This window comes from Chironomus tepperi, unplaced genomic scaffold (genome assembly GCF_022539635.2).
Source record: "Chironomus tepperi strain 1889 unplaced genomic scaffold, CSIRO-AGI_Ctep_v1 contig_176, whole genome shotgun sequence".
NCBI classification, from domain to species: Eukaryota; Metazoa; Arthropoda; class Insecta; order Diptera; family Chironomidae; genus Chironomus; species Chironomus tepperi.
The window spans coordinates 990,105-1,010,617 of NW_027226298.1; the positions used below are offsets into that span (position 1 = coordinate 990,105).

At 31.6% G+C, this 20,513-nt stretch overlaps 1 protein-coding gene across 6 annotated transcripts in view; it reads left to right on the forward strand.

The window, feature by feature from the left end:
* zormin overlaps positions 1-20,513 on the forward strand; it is a 114,212-nt gene that overhangs the window by 32,632 nt on the left and 61,067 nt on the right. For 5 of the 6 annotated variants that reach the window (XM_070638727.1, XM_070638731.1, XM_070638729.1 and 2 more), the window contains 5 exons: positions 11,954-12,118; positions 12,231-12,998; positions 16,313-16,498; positions 17,048-18,038; positions 18,116-18,276. In XM_070638727.1, coding sequence (XP_070494828.1) covers positions 11,954-12,118; positions 12,231-12,998; positions 16,313-16,498; positions 17,048-18,038; positions 18,116-18,276 — 2,271 coding nt within the window. Of the gene's footprint in view, positions 1-8,806; positions 8,930-8,998; positions 10,316-10,377; positions 10,726-11,953; positions 12,119-12,230; positions 12,999-16,312; positions 16,499-17,047; positions 18,039-18,115; positions 18,277-20,513 lie in introns of all 6 variants that reach the window. The other variant, XM_070638730.1, reaches the window with a different exon arrangement.

Here is a 20,513-nt window from a genome sequence, read left to right on the forward strand (position 1 = left end):
TTGCAAGCTATAAATTCAAAAGTCTCCAAAATTATTCCAAGCAAATTTATAACTTCATCAAAATATATCTCCCTGCATCGCCTGATATGCACAACATGTTGGCAAGAAAGAACACTTTGTCCCCTGACATAACTTTAGTTATTTAGATTGATGATTAACAAAACATTTACAATGGTTCTGTTGATAGCCTAAATTCAACGAAAATTTTGTAGGAAGTAGAGACTTCAATACAGTTTGTTTGTCTTCAAATCAATTTTTAAACAACATGCATACGAATCAACTTCCAAAAATAAACATTTATATATTACACATTCAGTTCAAATCAATAATTCATAAAATATTTCTAACGCAAGTTTAATTTTCAATTTTTTAATTTAAAATAATTATTTTCTATCAGCACATTGTTGAACTTTCATACGCACTGTGTCTATCGACACATAATAATAGCTTCAACAAATTTCACTTCTTCTTTCGACTTATTGAATTTCATTTTTTATTTCATTAATTCTCATCTTATGACTATTGTTGATAAAAATACACTTGTATACAGTCACTAATAAATTATTGATTCTCTAAAATCTAAATGTGTGTCGCATAGCGCTTGGTGAGTTTCATTATTATTGTTGTGTATATTTGAACTGAATAAGAGTCTATTAATAATGCACGGCGAGATGAGAATAAAGAAGTCACACATAAAAGCACAAGAAAAAGTGACCGTATACAATAAATTGTTAATAATCATAAGCCACAACGTGTTTCCTTAGCAATTTTTTACCATCTGCCTCATTTGAAATTTCAATATATTACTTTTGAGATATACATGCACAATCAACAACACAACAATGCTTTCAGGCAAATAAGCGAGTTAGCTAATGACATCATTCGCAAATAACAACGTCTGTGATCACAGCTCAAAAGACGCGACAAACATTCATTTTTCTCCTTTTTCTTCCTCACGTTTCTGGTTCTCGAACGAGAGAGTTTTGATATTTTTGTTTTGATTTGTTGGTATGCAGGGTTGGTGGTGGGGATTCTTATTGGATTGTTTGAGAATTTTTGAAGACTTTGGGTTTCAAAGAAGTGATATTCATGCAATGCTGTAACGACTTGGGGAGAAATCTACTTGAATCTAACTATAACGATCCTTGACGATGAATTTTATTCAAACTGGCCTTAGGAAATAGTCACATAAGCCTGGGGTCAGATTTTTGGTCATTTATATGCCGTGTGCTTTCCGGGGAACATGATCAAGATTTCCATTTATGCTTTCAAGACTTTTAGATATCTTTCATATACTTCCAGCTGTTTTCCACGTTTTTGATCCATTCCTCGAGATCTCGAAGTCATCTCGAATTTTCTATGGATGAGTCAACTCGACTTCATTAGAATTTGAATAGATTTCAATCTCTGATTAGATTTCTAAAGTATATCTTTTGACTGGAACCTGCAAAATAGACTTCCAACTCTGCATATCCATAAATTCTATGTCACTATGCATGAAAATTCAGTTATAATAATTTATTAAGCTGTTAGAATACGACAATGAATGAATAATTCAAAAGCATCATTAATACAAATAATAGAAATAAAAGAAACACGCAAGTGTCTAGATTATTGTGACGAAAAAAAGAAGAAACAAAATTAAAGTCATCTACAAACATTTTTCAAACGGAATGACACAGCCGAAAAAAAAATTAAATTTTTTGTTTACTAAATTCTTTTTCATTTAAAATTTATTCATATGGCGCTTAACGATTCAGTTCATGAAATTTTATTCAGCATTAGGATTCGAAATGGAACCAGAAATTTTCGTACACGCAACAATTTATTTCAAATAAATTATATGTAAAGCCCTTACACAAATGTCAATAAACCGATCATGACCATAAAAATACAAAAGATATTTTGCAATGTATGTAGCAGCAGCAGTCGTGAGTCATTAAACTCTCATGACATTGGCTCAATGCGACAATCATTGCCTCTCGTAAGTGCACGTGTGTGTGACTTATAATTAAATATTAATTTTACTTCTTTTTTTACTATTCAGCATGAGAAAATTAAAAATTCATTAAGGAAGATTTTATGAAGATGTAAGCAGCAATTAAATTTTTTAAAAATTATAAAGTAAAATTCAGCACTCGTGTGTGCTTTTTATAACTGATATTAAGATGAGATTTAAGATACTTAAAGCGAGCTAACAGTCTTGTTGGAGACTCACTTAAATTAATCCACTCAGTAAATAATCATAATGCTTTAATATATTCTTTGGAAGCGCGCTCATGAAGAGGCAATAGACAGTCTTTAATGACTCGATTAATTTTTATGCAAGACACAACAAAATATTCCAAATATTTTTATCTTCGATGGTTGTGAGAAATTTTTTAATGAGTGTGAAAATTATTTAAATTGGAGTTTAAGAGTTTGTAGCTTTAGCACATATTGGGTGCAGCTGTTGAGATAGGCATATGTAGCATATGTGGAGACTTCAATAACCATAGTTTTGCCACTGATTAAGAAGAATCTATTTAAAATAGGCCAAAAAGTACGAAATTATACAAAATTGAGCAGCAATTGACCAAATTGTATGTAGGATATCCTTACAGCTGCTTAAAAGCAATCAAAGTTTAGAAAAATTAATCAAAATTCTCAATAATTAGGTCAAAACTTATCGCATCAATAAATATGTCAAAAATGACATCCACGCCTTGTATTTAAGTGCCAATCTATTAAAAAATGCGCGTTCCAGCAATAACTTTGCCAATCTCAACATCCTTACTCGAAGTCTAATTTTTTTCACGCTTCAATTTAAATAAACTTCTAAATCCAACTTGATGTAAAACTATAAAAATTAATGTCAGTACAAAAATGGCAAATTCACGTCATGCATCACGTATATCTAGCATTTATCACATGTGAGGACGCAAGCGAGCTGAAATGTTCTGCATCAAGGAAATGTTAAGTGTTCATCTCATACACAATGTAATTAATTTTAAATTCTTACTCTATTTACATTATTTTTGCATAAACTTCCAACAAACTTACGAGTCATGCAAGAGAGCTAAGGCAAATTAATATATAGGAATAAAACAAAAAAGTAAAAGTGAAATAAATGAGGAAAAATTGAAATTAAAGAGAGAAAAAAAAGTTGGATGCATTGGATATTTGTTACATTAAGTTGACATTTTGCCAAGAATAATTGAAGAAATATGAACACATGTGCAACGCATTTAAAATATTATGTTTGACTTTTTGCTTACTTACGTCTGAATATACAGAATATATTACAGGAAATTGAGTTTCAAAAGTTTCCATCCTCATGACATAATATTTTAATTTGCTCATTGATGATCGTTGGCGATTTATTTTGTGTAATTTTAATTGGCTTCGATATTTTCTGTAGTATCGTACTTGAATACATGATTTTGACTTGATTTTGGATTCCTTACTGCAGGAAGTCCTGCATTTACGCCCTAATCCCTTCAATGACACAAGATAACGACATCCATTACAATTCATATCATGAAACTTTACAATAATTGTTCAAAAAGAACATTCAAGTCTTACAGACACAACAACCACCAGATCATCACCACAATATGATGAGAAAACATCTCATTGAATCAATTCATTAACCACTGATGAATCCAGCTCGTCAGAAAAATTTACACCACAAGAACAAGAAAATCAGAAACCAAATTAAATCGAAAAGGAATTTCTCTTTATGAGATCCAATGTTTTCAGTACGAAAACCACAACGATCATGCATCGATTTCCTTGTAGCTGTATACAATCTCAGACAGACCAAAAAAGACAGTTTTGTGGCTTTAGTCATCAAATGAAAGAATTCGCGATGTAAAGTAAATAATTTTCTCACTCTCATCATAATTTTTATTGGATTTATTATCTAACAGCACTTCCCATGCCACATATGGGTATGGAATATTTCTCTATCATCAATACAATGCCATTTTTGGTATAGCAGACAACGTTTGTAGTTTCCCAAAAGCGGATTATTATTACTTTTACACGTCTCACGTCAAGTGAACGTAAAATCGATGAGAATAAAGTAATTTTAGACGTTAGTAATCGTATTGACTTTACATTTAAGGAGAAAAAGCATATAATTTCACATATGCTTGACTTGTATTACAAACATATAAATTTAGTGCTTACATTTGAGCTCAGATTTAGATTTATCATGCGAGCAATTACTGAACTATTTTTATGCAGCTATGATCGCAAGGTCGAGAAACATTGGACGGAGTTGAGGTGCTAGATTTACACAAAAGATGCAGACGGAAAATAAGAAAAATGTGTAAATTTATTTTCAAAATCTAGCAACATTTAACACTTTGTCATTATAGTCATCATTGTTGTTTAATATTCAGCATGTGATGCGTGCAAATTTAAAGTATAAAATCGTGACTGAACAATTTAAAAGAAATTTTAGCTGAATTTGGTCAAATTGATTGATTTTATTGTGAATTTCAATTTTTTTACCATTTTTTCAGTAAATTTTTGACCCAACAAATCAAATTCTAAGTTGTTTAAGTTCTCAGGCATCCATCAGCATTCTCATGACCTTAAACAACACCACTTGTTCAAAACAAATCACTCAAAGTTCACATTCCTTGTATCTAAACTCTAAAATAATTAAAAACATTCAATTTATTTCTAGAAATCGATACAGAAACATTTACAGTTCATGTACTAGAAACAAGTCACTATAAAAAATCGCAATTATGCAATCAAATAAATGTTTTTCTTTCTCTTTGACCTCTCTGCATGCCTATGTGAAGCAAATAAATCGAACAGAAACACGAAACATTGTTTCTTATGTCTTGTGTAAATAAAAGATTAAAGGTACATGTGGTCATGCTTTTTATTCTTCCTTACGTCATGCGTATTTTTAAAATTACTGGCAGATGACAGGAAGGTTTTTGAATATTTTTAACAATTTACGTTTATGTTGATATAATTGTAGAATTTTTAGTACCCCATAAAAAGGGTAATGTGTGGTGAGATCAGGGATGGATACTCGGACAATTTTACAATTTAGATCTCGCGTTCTCAAATTGGAACTCAAGTTCTTGGAAGACATTTGAAGAAGAAATGTCAAAAAATTTGGAATAAATACAAATTGACTCTGACTTGATGCCTGATTTGATGAAATCTTAGACAATTCGCCCTAATGCCAAATTTTTTCTTATTTCTTCACCCTGGACCTTCTTTAAGCTTAGAAGGAAAGCAAGCACGCATGGGTAGACAAGACGTGGTGAAGTACTTCCCAACTACACCAAAGCGTATTCGCAGAACAGTCTACAAGCACATATTACAAAACACTATTAAGCAACTCAAATTTTAAGCATTAAGGAGAAGTAAAGCATTTATCCCTGGTTATGATTCATGATCTCAAGGATGAAGATTATCAAACAGAACATCACTTGAGAAATAATTTGCCCTTAGATAATTTTAGCTGAACATTTAATGATCTTACTTCAGCGCAAATTTATAAACACAAACGTGATCGTTAAAAAAAGTTCAGACATAAAAATTTTTTAAAACAATAAAAATGGAAAATATATTTGTGTGTTCAATTTCTTAGAAGGTTTAAGATAAGAGAGAAATAATCTTAATGTGCACATACATTTAGCCATAAATCATCAGAAATTGGCTTGGTTTTTGCCAGTTTTTTTATCTTCTCATCGTCTTTTTTTCGGGAATATAATATGGTCGAGATTGTTGATGTAAGGTGGTCTCATATTTCAGTAAGGATAATTAATGGTGACTCTATTTGGTTAATGGAAGTTCTGACAAATTGTCTACACTTGAAAAATTCAAAAATTTGAAGAATTTTGTATAAAAATCTTGAATTTTTTTGAGAAAAATTGAAGATTTTGAAATTTTTGATTTAAAAAGTGAAAAATATAATTTTCAAATATTTACATGACAAACCTACCGAAGGTTATCATTCATTGTCAACATCCAACATGAAGAAAATTCATTCAAACATTTGCTGGCAGTGCGTTCGACACCAGTTTAGTTATACTTCTAATTTACATTGCTCGCATCATTATTTGAAATGTTTACTTAAATACTATACATGTGTAAGTTTCGCCTGCTTCTATTTATAGACAAACTCCATTTGTTTTATTATTTTAACATGAATTCTCTTTGAAGCATCAATACGTAAAAAATATTCAATTTATGAGAAAAATTTCTAAGATTTTTATTTTGAAATTAAAACTTTTTTGTTTTGTTATTGAAGCAAAAATTCATTGATGGATGGATATTGAATAAATATTGATTGAGCAGTTTGGTCATGGCACATGACATGCAAGTCAAAATACTTGATCACATAGTAAATCAAGTGTACAGGAGTCACGTATTTAGCACGGGATTGGTATTAATTAATTATAAATTTTTGCAAGTTTAATCAAATCAATCACGCTCTGTGGAGTCATTATTTGGTCTATAAAGACTTGATTGTTGGACATTAACAGATTGTTAGTAAGATACTTTCAGATTGTATGGAATTTTATGAATCTAGGGGATCAATTTCTTCTATCAGAGTTCAAACCTGTCACATTCAAATTTTGACAATTTCTTACATTCCAATTATTCAATTTCAAAATTGACACAATTAATGACTTGCTTCTCTTCAGATCTAAAAGTCATTTGGATATTAATCTCCCTTCTAACAAGTCCGCTATTTGTCTCATTTACATTTAGCACACAAAAAAAGATTGTCACAGAAGTGTTGACAAATTTATTTTCGAGGAACACGAGTGCTGATTTTATAGCCAAGTGTAAGGCAAAGCAGTGGATGTTAGCAATTGCTATTAAAAATTTATAATATAGAATTTCATTCGATATTGATCTGTTTATTGGTCTTGCATTGTATGTGTCTCCTGATGTGTCCAGAAGTGTCTGAATTTTATTGATGTAGTTATGGAGATTGAATGATTTATTGCTGGAATTGACGATTTTAAAGGCTTTGTTGAGTCTCTTGTATTAACACCAAATGGAAGCTGCTTCCTTATTGCTGCCATATCTAGGTATCTTCATAGATATACCGCGATGTAGTACAATAATCTAAAAAGTCAAGAATGCCAATCAAGTTGCAACTCTTATAGACATCAAAAGCAAATGAACCCCTCTCGCAATTCTCTAATTCCAATAAAACAAATACTCAATAATTTTTGTTTCACATCAAAACAAAATTTGAGCTTGATTTGAGCTGGTTTATAAAAAATTATCTCAATAAATCAAAGGTCCAAAATTCATTATTTTTTGTTCTCCTCATCTTCTTGAAAAACTACTTGAAACTAATCACTTAAGAATCAATGAAAGCAACAAACATCGTAATTCATACTTTTAAGCCTTTATTTTTTCAAAAGAATTCTTGCCTCATGTTTCTTATGCCGGGAAGTGCCAATTTTTATTGACTTGACCTACAAAGGAAAAACAAGTATTTGGCTGTAAAAAGAGCAAAAAGTCTTTGATGCTGCCTTTTTATGCTTCATTTACTATGGTTTTTGATTTTATGATTGCAACATTGTTGCTGCTATGAACATCGCGGGTACAAAAAAAGATCTGTCAATGATAATTAAATTTGTTGCTTAAAACTGAAAAAGAATGGAAGAGAAAAAAACGTACGAAAAGTAAAAGAGATGTCTGAAACATCGAAAGGGTCTGACACTTTGATAATGAACCGTATAATAAACCGTACATCATAATTATGGAGCTTTCAATAGAAAGTATTGTGTATATGGATAAAAATCAATGAATCGTGTACGTTTGTAATAAAATGAAGAATAATATTTTCAGTATGAAATCAAATAGACAGAACCGAGGAGTTCATTATCTCGGAAGTCAATTATTGAAGCTCACATGTGGTGGCAGAAGAGAGTGGATTCTTGGGTATCGAGCCATATTTAGTCGAATTTGCCAGTGTGATAATAAAACCCTAGTTGCCGAATGTTAAGACAACAGTCCGGAAATTTAGAATTCTACCTTATGTTAGGATGTGATGGGTTCGATTCCCACTAATGACCGATCATTCAATCATTACATAGAACATCAAAAAGACTTGTATATGCGTCATTATATTGCAGGCTCATAATAAATATTGCTTAATTCCTGTTCATTCAGTTCTATCCAAGTACAAACCATCTGTATATCCATTGACATTATCCAACGGAAGTTAGCAATCTAATAAACGACCTAAAATTGAATAAGATAATCTATTGATTAGTAAATTCTTAAATACAACTCTATATGCAACCTAAGCAATACCTCACTTCCTCGATGTACTACTCGGAGTCCCATAAAACACTCTTGACACAATAATTCTTATGTGTCTCGTATCCAGAATAACTTTTTAATAGCTACATTGTTTGAACTTACAATTGATTCATCAGAATATTAAAGACTTAATGCTCACGTTTAAAATTGAATTGTTTAATAAATAAAAATGAATTGATTAATAATTTAATGCATATGTTTGTAGAATAAACTGAAATTTCAGACGCTGTCTGAATTTCGAGAAAATAATCAGACTTAATTTTGACATAAATGGAGCAAATAAATTTCTAATTAATGACTTTAATGAACGTCATTCATTTAAAATTCTCAGATTTCAGCCTAAATGGTTCTATTAAGCACATCTATCTAAATTAGCGTTAAAATTCACTCCAACGAACTTTTGAAAATATGATTGCGATTCAAAAAGCTACTGACAAGGCAGCATCAACCTGTCGATCTATGTATTAACTAATTAATTACTCAACAAAAACATTCACAGAGTGGCGATAGATTGCACATAAAAGTGACTGAAATAATTCCAAAGTTTACATTTTTGGGAAGGAATTTAGACGAGGCATTGAATTTACAAAAACAGCATGAAGACTTACTACTCAACATACAGGTAAATATTGTTTATAATTTGTATAACCTTAACCCCGTACATAATTATATATGCTGCCTGTTCTTGTAGAATTTACCAACACCGCTCGAGGAGTTTTATCGTAAAATACAGGAGAAAATTGCATCAAACGAGCCACAAAATCCACGACTAATTGAAGATATGGCAGAATCATTATCGCAAGTGTGGAGCGATATACTCAAAATATTGCACGATCGTCGAACAATTATCAGCTTAAATGTTTTATTTTTTGAGCGTCTTGGTGAATGTTATGGTAAAATGAGTTCATTGGAATGTGCCTGCAGGGATACAATGATTCCGATTGAAGTCGACTCAGTAAGAGAATTTTTGGAGAAATTTAAGCATTTAAGAGTTGACGTTTTAGCATCAATTGTAAATCCACTAACAGTTGGAAATCAATTGCTTGAAAAATTGAAAGATATCACATCAATCGGATCACTGGACTCACGACCGGATCACATACTTGACGAGTCAAAACGGTCTGTTACAACAGTTGAGTTGTGGCTTGAAGATTTATCAGATAAACGAAATAATTTGGAAACAGCATGGCTTAATCGTAAAATACAGCTCGAACAGTGTCTCATTCTTGCACAATTGTCAAAAGATCTCATTGAATTAGAGAAGATATTAAATAAGCAGCGTGATGAAATTTTGGGAACATTTACACTTGGCGACTCAACAAAAAGTGCTGAATCACTCCTGCAAGACTATAATGCATGGAAAGTCGATGCGATGGCATTGCGTGATAAGTCTTTAAAAATTACAAAAACAACCGAAGAAGTTGTAAAACAAGGAAATTTCACAGGCGCAGAAGCATGTGCTAAAGCCTATCAAGTGCTTGCTGGATGTACAGAATATCTTGATGAAATTGATCTTCGCGAGACATTGTTATTGCAATCAAAGGAATTCTTTAGTCGTGCTGAAAATGTAATGAAGAAATTTGATGAGCTTGAGGTTGATTTAAAACGTGTCAGTTTACGTCCAGGTTCACCAAATTTCATTCCAGTGCACTTAAAATTGATGCAAGAAGTCAGTTCAGCCATCAATACTGTTCTTGAACTTGGATACTCACTTATTGATGAAGTTGGACGTACAAAACCTGAAGTATTAGGCGTAAAACATGTTGTGGATGAAATTGAACGTCGCAAGATTTATCTTGAAACTGCATTCTCAAAAGCAAGTGAAAAACACATTAAAATTAGTGATGAGCTTAATATTTTCCTTGAACAATACAACGACATCTTCTCGTGGATCGAAACACAAAAGCGTGAGAGAATAATCAATGGACCATTGAATTTTATGGGCAATAATGTTGCACAGGCAAAAGATTGCCTTAATTCACATCAACAGCTTCTCCGACAACTTGAGGTATGGCAATGATTCCCTTAATAAAATATCAATCCATTAAAATTAATTCTATTCCCTTTTAGATCAAAAATGAAGAATTCAAGAACGTCAAGTCTAAATTTCATCCATTTATGGAAAGCTTAGAAGACTCACAACGTGCTGATGTTAATGAAAAGATCAAATTACTCTCATTAAATTGGAATGATTTAAATAATTTTGTATCGGGTCGTATACCAATCATTGAGCTTTATTTACGCTTCCATCAAGAAGCTGAACATCTCATCAATCTTTTTAATAATCTGGAGCAAACGCTTAAGACAACCAAAAATGTTGATGAGTTCCATTACATTGACACCGTGTGGAGTAAAATTCAGACACAATTTTCGATGCTCAAAAATATCGCTAAGCTCTTTAATACGGAGAAAACGAAGGTTTGTTGGAATTATGATGGATTAATTTGTGACTAAATGGTTTCGGGTATTGTAGACGTTGTTGATTAATCGGAACTATTAGTTTAACATGAGTCGTTCATTGGAAGATATTGGCAATGAATATTTGAGTTAAATGCCACTACTGTCATTAATTTAAATTTGTCAGGATGACTTTAAAGACATTTACTGTTTGAAATGGGTGCCTGGTCTGATTGTATGAATGATGAGCATGTGTCTGGTGTATAAATTAGGTTTTGTGAATGAGTTATTGATCCTATTTCGGCTTGTATTTAGTTTGGCTTACAAATTTTATGCTTTATTTGGCCTAAAAACATTGCAAATTTTACAAAAAATACAATTTTCGAGTTAAAAATTACAATTTGACTCTCGATATTCTAAAACAAACCTTAATATTATTTTAACATCAATTTTAACCCAAACTACATTAAAATTACATTAGAGGAACCTTGTGTCATCAAACGTCAAGCCCCAGATATTCATTCATAATAAAAAAAATCAGCATTTTGTCATGCTGTCAAACTTTTCTAAACAGTTGTTCATCATTTTCATAAACTATTAAGTTAAATTAGTTTTTTTAAAACATTCATTTGCATACAATTTTTGCATACAAATTATGAATGTACACAAAAAAGTGGCGACCGCAACGATAGTTTGTTTGGAAAAATGCCAATGTTTGATCGGTGCGAGTGTTTTACGTAAAACATTGAGTGTTTTGAATGAAACATTGAATGTTTAACATGAAACTCTGAATATCTTTCATGAAACATTGAATGTTCCGTATGAAACACTGAATGTTTAGCATAAACATTGAACAACTAGCTTTGTCTCTTTCATAAAACATTAAACTTTCAAGAACGTTTTCAAAAAGTGCATAAATCTCACGAAAAAAGCATTAAAACTTTGAATAATGATGACCAACTGTCGCTTTTATGTTGTTTTAATACTCAATAAAACTTTGAATGTTTTTTTCATAAAAAAACTACTAGATGAACTTCATGCATGCTAATGCTGATGATGATGACACAAAAAAAGTATCTCAAAGTCATTAGAAATAAGATTCTATATAAAATTAATCTTTCTCAAACATTTCTCATTCTCTCAATTTCCTAAAAATTGAGAATGTTCTCCTTATGTACAGCACATAATAAATATACCAAAAAATATATTTTCATTTAATTTTTTTTTTTCATCTATTTTTATGTAACAGGTCGCCGAGCCATATCTTCAAGTCGATCGTGCAGCAAACTGTATCGAGAAGACACTCGACGCGTTCAGTAGTCGTCAGTTGGAAATTAGTGGAATATGGGAGAATTTTAATACGACGAAGGAAATTAGTATTATACTGGAGAAAATCATGGCTGAAAATATTGAGGTAGGAATTTATTTTTTTAAATTTTCCTCAAATTTTTGTGAATTTTTTTGATGAAATTTTTCAAATAAAATAATTTTCTATTTTTAATTTTTCTATTGTTCCGTCCTCACAGACAATTTCATTAACAGCAAAGATAGAAGATGAGCTTTATCCAATTCTCGCAACATCAGAGGAATTGCCAAGAGATTTAATACGTTTTGTTGATAATAAATTAAAGTCTGTTCAAAATGAAATACAACAATCGGAAGTTGAATTGTCTCAACGTATTGAAAAGATCGATAAATTAGATATCAAGGATCAAGTGTCAAGTGAAAAAGTTGTGCAAGTGAAAAATAATTTAAATTCAATTAAAACAAAATTATTTTCAATAAGTGCTGATTATAATGAGCTTGTGGACATTGTGTTGTCATTTTTACGACAATATCAAGAAATTTATGAAAGTATTCGTGAATATTTTTCGGTAAGAGATCAGTTTGCGGCGCCGGTAGGTGGTGAAAATGTTGCGAATCTCATACGCGATTACGAGACATTTAAAAATAATACGATGGAGAGTTTCCGTAGTTTATTGGCTCAAAGTGAAAAGTTGATTGATCGCATTAAAATGCAAGAGCCACCGGGCGCGAAAGAACAAGACACTGACAAGATAATAACATTGTTAGAGAATCTCAGAACATATTTTGAGTCAAATGCTGCCTCTGAAAATTCCGAACTTAAACGACAATTCTTCATTACGGAATTTGAAAAGCTGTTGAAAGATTTAAATGAAAATATTAGTGACTTACAGTTACAGTTTAATGATATGAATGATAAATTTGGTGACTCTGCTGCTGCATGTAAAGTATCTTCACTTTCATACGAATATTACGAACGAAATGTTGATGTGAGTATTAAAACTTTAATGTTTAGTGACAAAAAGTGCTGCATAGGGATTGAGACATTTACATATGAGATGGCATCATGCCGCCAAATCTAGGATTTTTTATGTGATAAAAGTAATTAAAATGAAGGAAAAGAATAGTGTTTTAATTATTTTTAATTGCCAACTGTTTCATTAACGTCTAGAGTCTGGCTATTACATCTCATGTGGGCAGTCTATTGTGATTTCATTGTGATTATTATCTTTTGATATCGTGGATTTAGAGAATGAGGACTGTGATGTTTATGATACTATAAATATGGTTTTGAAGAAAGTTTGTCAGGATTTCTTAAACAAAGCTTCATATTGTGATGGATTATATTTATTTTCGAGTGACATTTTCATACTTTATTGACTTGGACGCGTGTGATGCTCCTGTTGCGCAGTAAAAACGTCTGAATCTGGTTCTGTCCTTTGAAATCTTCTGAATGCTCTAGAAATCAATAATTCTAGCATTTTGGTGACCACATAGAAAGATAGGGCTCAGTAGTTTAAGAAACTAGCTCAAGAAACCAACATCCAGACTTCATTTTGAAATTTAAATCATATGCAGTTGTATTCATCACAATAACAAGTCAGAAATGCACAATTTCATTTCCCAAATCCATACTTTAATCCTCAAATTAATCTACAAATTTATTGCACATCCATAAAATTTTCTAAACCAAATTAAAGCAATAAATCCATTCACATGAAAGACATTGTTTACACAATCAAATTTCACTTTAGAAATTCACTTAATTTGTCTTCAGAAAATCCCAGAAAAACATTCTTAGAAAATTCCAATTCGACTTAAATTAATCACATTAATCAATCAATATTTTTTCGTCATAACGCCAACCTGAATCTTTCAATTTCTTTAATTTTCATGCGGCATGAAAGCAATTTTTAGGAGAAAAATCTATTTGGGATTTTTAATTTATTGACACAGTCGTTATAGCCTGCCATTTTTATTTATGACCAACTTCTCTACTTTGTCTGTGTGTGTTGGTGTTTTTAGGAAAAGCGTCACTTATATCCCAAAGATTACATCAATTTTCTAAAATTAAGTAGCGTGAATTAAGTGAAAAGTGGCATGCGAATGACTTAAAAATATTCATCTCTAATAAGGGTCAAACATTAGATTTACACATATTTATGACTAGATAGACGTATTTGATATATTTGAATGTTTTCTTTGAGAAAATCTTTTTATATTTTCATTCAAAAAATCTTGGAGTATTTCCTCAACACAACACACGTCATTTTGCTTTTAAAAACATAGTTCGAGTCTGTTAGAAAAAAATTAATGAGGACGATAGAGATGAAAAATCGGAGCGAAAAAGATTCAAAATGAAAAAGTTTTATTTTTAATGGGCTTATTTGCCTATGATGTCTAGTATCTGTTCTGCTAGACACTCAGGTCTATCTATAAATGGACTAGAAGGAGCATGTCACCCTTTGGTCTTCTTAAAAGGAGATAATGTGACTTAATTAATTGGAAAGTGTCAATAAGTCCCAATTTACCTAATATACATCATTTACGAGCAAATCCCCAATCTAAAATGAAAGAAAAATTTCCTTTCAACTCATCACTGTCCTATGTGTGGAAAATAAAACAAAAAGAAATCAGCCGAAGAAAAATATCCGCAAAAAATCATCAAGCAAGTTAAAAACACTTGTAAATCTCGTTTATTGGGAAAAACTTTGTCTTCTTTTTGACTCTTTTTATCGACAGAAGAAAAATTTAAAGCCGCACACAAAAATTGCTTTATGTCACAATAAACAGAATTAAGAGAGAATGGGGGGAAATAATTTTATGTTTTATCTGCTGTCGTTTTGTGAAAGAAATTGTCAAGCCTTTAAATCGCCGCTTGGATTTTTTTAAAACTCTTTTGAAAGAAATAGGAAATTTTTTTAGAGATTTTATAGCACTCGTTAGTTTATTTTTCCATTCATCGAATGAATGTTAATTTATATACGAATGATTGGTGATCTCAGAGATGTTTTCTGGTGTTGGAGGAATTTATTGCAAAAACAGCTTTATTGCTGTAAATTTTCAATTTTAATCTCAATTTGGTCAAAAGTTGATCATATTCAGCATTAGATCAGTGTAAAGCTGAATTCAGAGTAGGTTAGGCACCGAACTGTTGCAATGATATTTTGGGATTCAGTGTTGGCCCTTTGAATTCTTTAAGCATATGAACTTGTCTACTCGAATAGCTCAAATCGGTTAATCGATCAAAAATCCAGCGTGACCCTGACTTCGCATTCTAACTTAATCCAGCGTCACAACAGGATCACGCCGACCTGGTGCTAGCTTTTCTATCCTTTATCCTATTTGTGCATTTCGGGCTCATGACTTTGCTATGTTACTTGCTTTTACAGTTCAAAAAACGCAATAATTAACATTGAGAAAATGGGTTGAACCTCTTAAATTAATCACCTCCCAATTAATCAGCAATAATTAATTAATAAGTGATTATAAATCTGTTACCACTCTCAGTGCGTACAACTATTCCTCCTCATTAATTCTTCAATATCCACGTTCATTAAATTGTATTCATTTGACCATTCAATTTATAGCTTAGAGACTATTTGATGCAGAATGACATGTTATGATCTAAATAAAGTTTATATGTAAATGATACATTTAAGTCAAGGCTGCAGTTCTGTATTTAACAAATGAATGAATTTTACACTGAGGGAAAATTTATCTTTTTTGATGCCGCCTAACCCACGTAGAATAAATTTAGTGCTATTTTATGACTCACAAAGAAAAGATATAAAAGATTCATAACAAATAAATTTAATTGGATGTGATGTGATTTGTTGCTGGACATAATTCGGTGGTTGTTGAGGATGTTCAAGAAAATTGCAAAATTTTGAGTAAAAAAGAAAAGAAAAAGTCGCCCACAAAATCTGTCTAGCATGCAAAATTGCCAATGTTTTGATGTCCACAGACCACGCAAAATTTCCTTTAATTCTCTTTTCATGTAAACAGAAAACATACGAGTTGTTTACTCATATCCAGCAAACTATGACTGCATTACATTACTGTATACCACGCGTAGACATTAAAATATCATAAATCTATCTGCAAAATATATTCTCGGCGTGTAAATCAAAATGCGAAGTAAATAGAAGAAATTTAATCATGTTAAATGTCTCATCATATTATCCCACATGCAATTTTAGTTCTCATTTTCAGTTCTACACGAAAATTTATGTGGCATTTATTTGTTCATGTTTTTCATCTTCTCTTTTTTTTCTTCTTTTTACCTTAATTTTTATTGCAGTTATTGAATAAACGAATCGAAAATTTTATTAACTCATATAGTAACATCTCATATCCTGACGCAAAACCATACGTTAGTGATGAATTGATGAAATTACTAAAGAGATGGGACGATTTTAAAAATCAATCGGCTAGATTAAAGAGCAATCTCTCGTTGGCGCAACAATATTTCAGCCTCTTGGAAAATGTGAGTAGAAAATTTTCTTCTTTTCTTCTTTCTGACACAAACAAATTCGATGATGATGAAATTAAGAAGAGTTTGACAGCCGTTAAAAATTTTTCATCGTCTTTTAATCTGAATTTCATCATGAATTGAGTTTAAATTGCAGTGTCGACTATAAATTTTAAGACAGTAAATTAAGGAATCAACGAATTGGTGAAGGCTGTTTTTGTGGTGAGAAATTTATGCATTTAAGTGACATGTTGATGCAGTGTAATTGGAGTTTGATGACAATTTTTATCTTTTTGGTGAAATTTGTGAATTATTTTATGATTTTTACATTTTTTGGTGAAAATGGTGAATTATTTGATACGTTTTGGTGAAAATGGTGAATTAATTTACACTTTTTAGTGAAATTTACACTTTTTGGTGAAATTGGTGAATTATTTTACATTTTTTGGTGAAAAATTTCATAAAATCCAAACTTATCACAAATTTCTCACCACGAATTGCTTCCACTAATCCACAAAATATACCAACTTAACTAATTTTCCCACATTTTAATTTCCACCTTAGGTTGAAACGCGCTATCACAAAACTTACACATTTTTGGTGAACTCTGTAAATTTAAGAAAAGATGAACTAAAAACATCGGCTGCGGCATTCGACTTAATTGATGAACTAGAAAAATATGTTGTGGACAATAAACAGGCACAACTTGATGATTTAAAGAAATTGTCACAAATTTCTAAAGATGTTTTTGGCTACGATAAGACAGAGAACCTTTATGCTGATAATATATTTATATTCCAGTCATTTGAGAAAATGAAATCTGATATTGTAGATCTTGTAAAGGATCTAAAGAGAAAGGAAGATCCAGTTGCAATGATTAATGAAATTGACAACAAGATTCTTGTCATTGAAAGTCATGAAGAAGTTTTGAGGAACGAAACAATTCACGAAATTGTTCCAGTCATTGAAAATGAACCGCCAAAATTCTTACGTTATCTTGAAAGTGCCGAAGTCACAGAAGGTGACAATTTCATATTTGAATGTATTCTCACAGGACATCCAGAACCATCAGTTCAATGGCTTAAGTACAACTCCCCACTTGCCGATAATCCCAACTACAAAATTTCATTTGTCGGCGGAAAATGTCGTCTAGAAATTCCGAAAGTAACAAGTGCAGATGCTGCCGTATTTTCATGTATTGCAACAAATGTCGCTGGCACAAGTCAAACAACAGCCAATTTGATTGTAAAACCAAAACAGGAAGTACAGCCGTTGACACCGCCATCATTCTTGAGACTTTTACAAAATGCATATGCAAATGAGAGATCAACATTCGAATTTAATTGTTTAGTTGATGGAAATCCACTTCCAACTGTTCAATGGTACCGAAATGACATGTGTGTTGACAATGACATCAACTACAACATCACATACAACAATGGAAATGCCTTATTGAGAATTCCAACTGTCCGTGTTGAGGATCAAGGCATATTTACTGTCAAAGCAATCAACCAGATGGGCTACAATGAATGTAGTGCCATCTTGAGTGTAGAAGGTAACAAAAAATTCAAATTTTATTTTTCCTGTCTCCGAAAATTTATGAATTTTTCATTTTCTCGTCAAAAAAAACAGCTGTTGAGAAAAATATCAAGCCAACGATCAAGTCTCCACTTTCAAATGTGTTGACGCGAGCCGGTCAAAAAATAACACTCGAATGTAACATCGCTGGCAAGCCTCAACCTGAAATTTATGTGATGCACAACGGAAAAATTCTCTCGGATCATGACGTCAATGTGAGTACTTTACTCTCTCTTTATTTACTAAATGCAATTAGTTACGCCGCACTTGTGTTGTCATTTGTAAGAATTTAGAGCATTTATTTATTAAGTTTGAGACTCAGGGTTGCAGTGATGTACGCAAATTAGTTGCTAATTATAAATTTGTGACAAAGGGTCATTTTTCATTTTGTTGTTCTTTAATTTTTGGGGGTTATTCGGTGATGATGTTCAAGGTTTTTGAAGGTATAATTAAAAGGAGGTAAGGTAGCGTCAAGGGGCATCGAGGAGGGGATGGGCGAGAGGGGCCAAAGGAGCCAAAGCTCTTTCAATGTTTAATCAAAATTCTTCAATTTACTAGAATTTTTAAAATTCTCTTCTCAAATTTCATCCAAAAACGACTGAATTAGCCTCTGTCTATGCCCTAGTAAATTGAAGAATTAGATCCAAAATGAGCAGGTTTGACCCACTGCCTCTGAGTATCGTTGTCTGATTGCTCACAAACCAACGATTCAACTCATGAACAGTCCCACTTTCTGCTGTATTTCTTATAGGACTTAATCTAAAACTTATTGTCAAAACATTTCAATTCGATTTTAATCTCTGTAATGAGAAACATGTCACACAGTTGAGTCTCTAAAATATTCTTCTTTATTCACAATTCAAATGTGAAAATAAATTGGATGTCATAGATGCTATTAGATGAAGTGGGAAACTTTGATCTTAATTATGTTAATCTTCTTTAAAAATTACCTCATTTTTAAACTGTATGTACAAAAAGATCATTACAAGGATGCAACACTTGGCATTCATAGCTTAAATTTTGGTTGACAACAGAGAAGATTTTACGCATACACGTGTCTTTGTATCGATTTAATGATTGATTGACGAACGAGTTGTGACATGTTAAGCATTAAAATTGGATACGAAATGACAGATAAACAAAAGCAGTTGCGTCAAAATGAGGATGACTAGTTACTTAAATTTTAGATGGACTGTTATTTTGATCTTAATTAATCAAAACATTGTGAGTGCATTCACCTTGATGTCTTGATGATGGCATACCTAGTGAAAGTTGGAGGGTTTTCTCGAACCCTGGACAAAAAATTCTTCAATTTACGAGATTTTTCTACCATTTACAGCTATGCTAGTTTAAACTAGTTTAAAAGCCAAATTTTATGTGATTTTCTCTAAAATATGGCTAGCCTCTACAGTACTTTCCTCTGAAAAATGAATTTAATTCTTTCCCAATTACCAAGAAGATCTACATGTGATCAACTCGTGTTTCTTCTACCTTGCTATTGACTTTCACCATAATTTGTAACTTTTATAAAATGCTTAATTCTCACAATTTATTTCATCTTAAAATTCCTAAACAGCAAACTTCAAACAAGATAAAAGTTAAAGTTTTTGCTGTCATTTTTAAATGTTTCGGAACTATCACATTTGCAGACAACCGAAAAATTAAAACATTGCTAGAAAAAGTTGTGAAAATGTGAAAATTTGAGGTGAATGACTGACCGATATGAAGGAAAATTTACTGTACAGTTTCACTTGCGACTTTTGAAAACAAACTGTAAAGTTGTTGTTAATTATTATGAAACTGTGGACTGTTCGTCAAGAATGTAGGTTAATATAGCTATTCAGAAGAGTGATGTGATTAAGGGTCCTCGATGCCGAGACTTCTCGGGTAGTCTCGAGAATTTGTCGAGACTGAAACTTCCGGAAATCTTAGCTATGATGTGGATAGAACCGAATTTAGGAAGAAGTATTTGTAGAGAAATCTGTCATTGCCTGATTAAGGACTTTATGGTCGAATGTTTGTAACGATAATCCACGAATCAACTCTTTTGAGATTAAGAGTTCTATGCATAGCTGTAATTTATTGGAAAAGGTTATGGACAATATTAGGATTCGATTTCTGAGCTGATCATAGTTTTCAATATTGTCCTATTTAGGATTATAGACTGAATTTATGAGAAAAGTCAAAATAACCATGAAATTCTATTATAGGTCAACAAACAGCCTTCCAACAAGTTTCAATTGCTTAACATATTCTCAATTCCTTATTGCTTGAATATTCTCGAATAATCAAATAAACTTCAAACGAATTAAAATTTTATCATAAACTATTTGCACTTGTAAATGCATTAATATCCCCACAAAAATCGTCTTTTCAATATTAATGACTCAAAGCAGCAAGATTTTGTTATTATTTCCGGATGCAAAAATAATTCTATAATTACGGCATGATC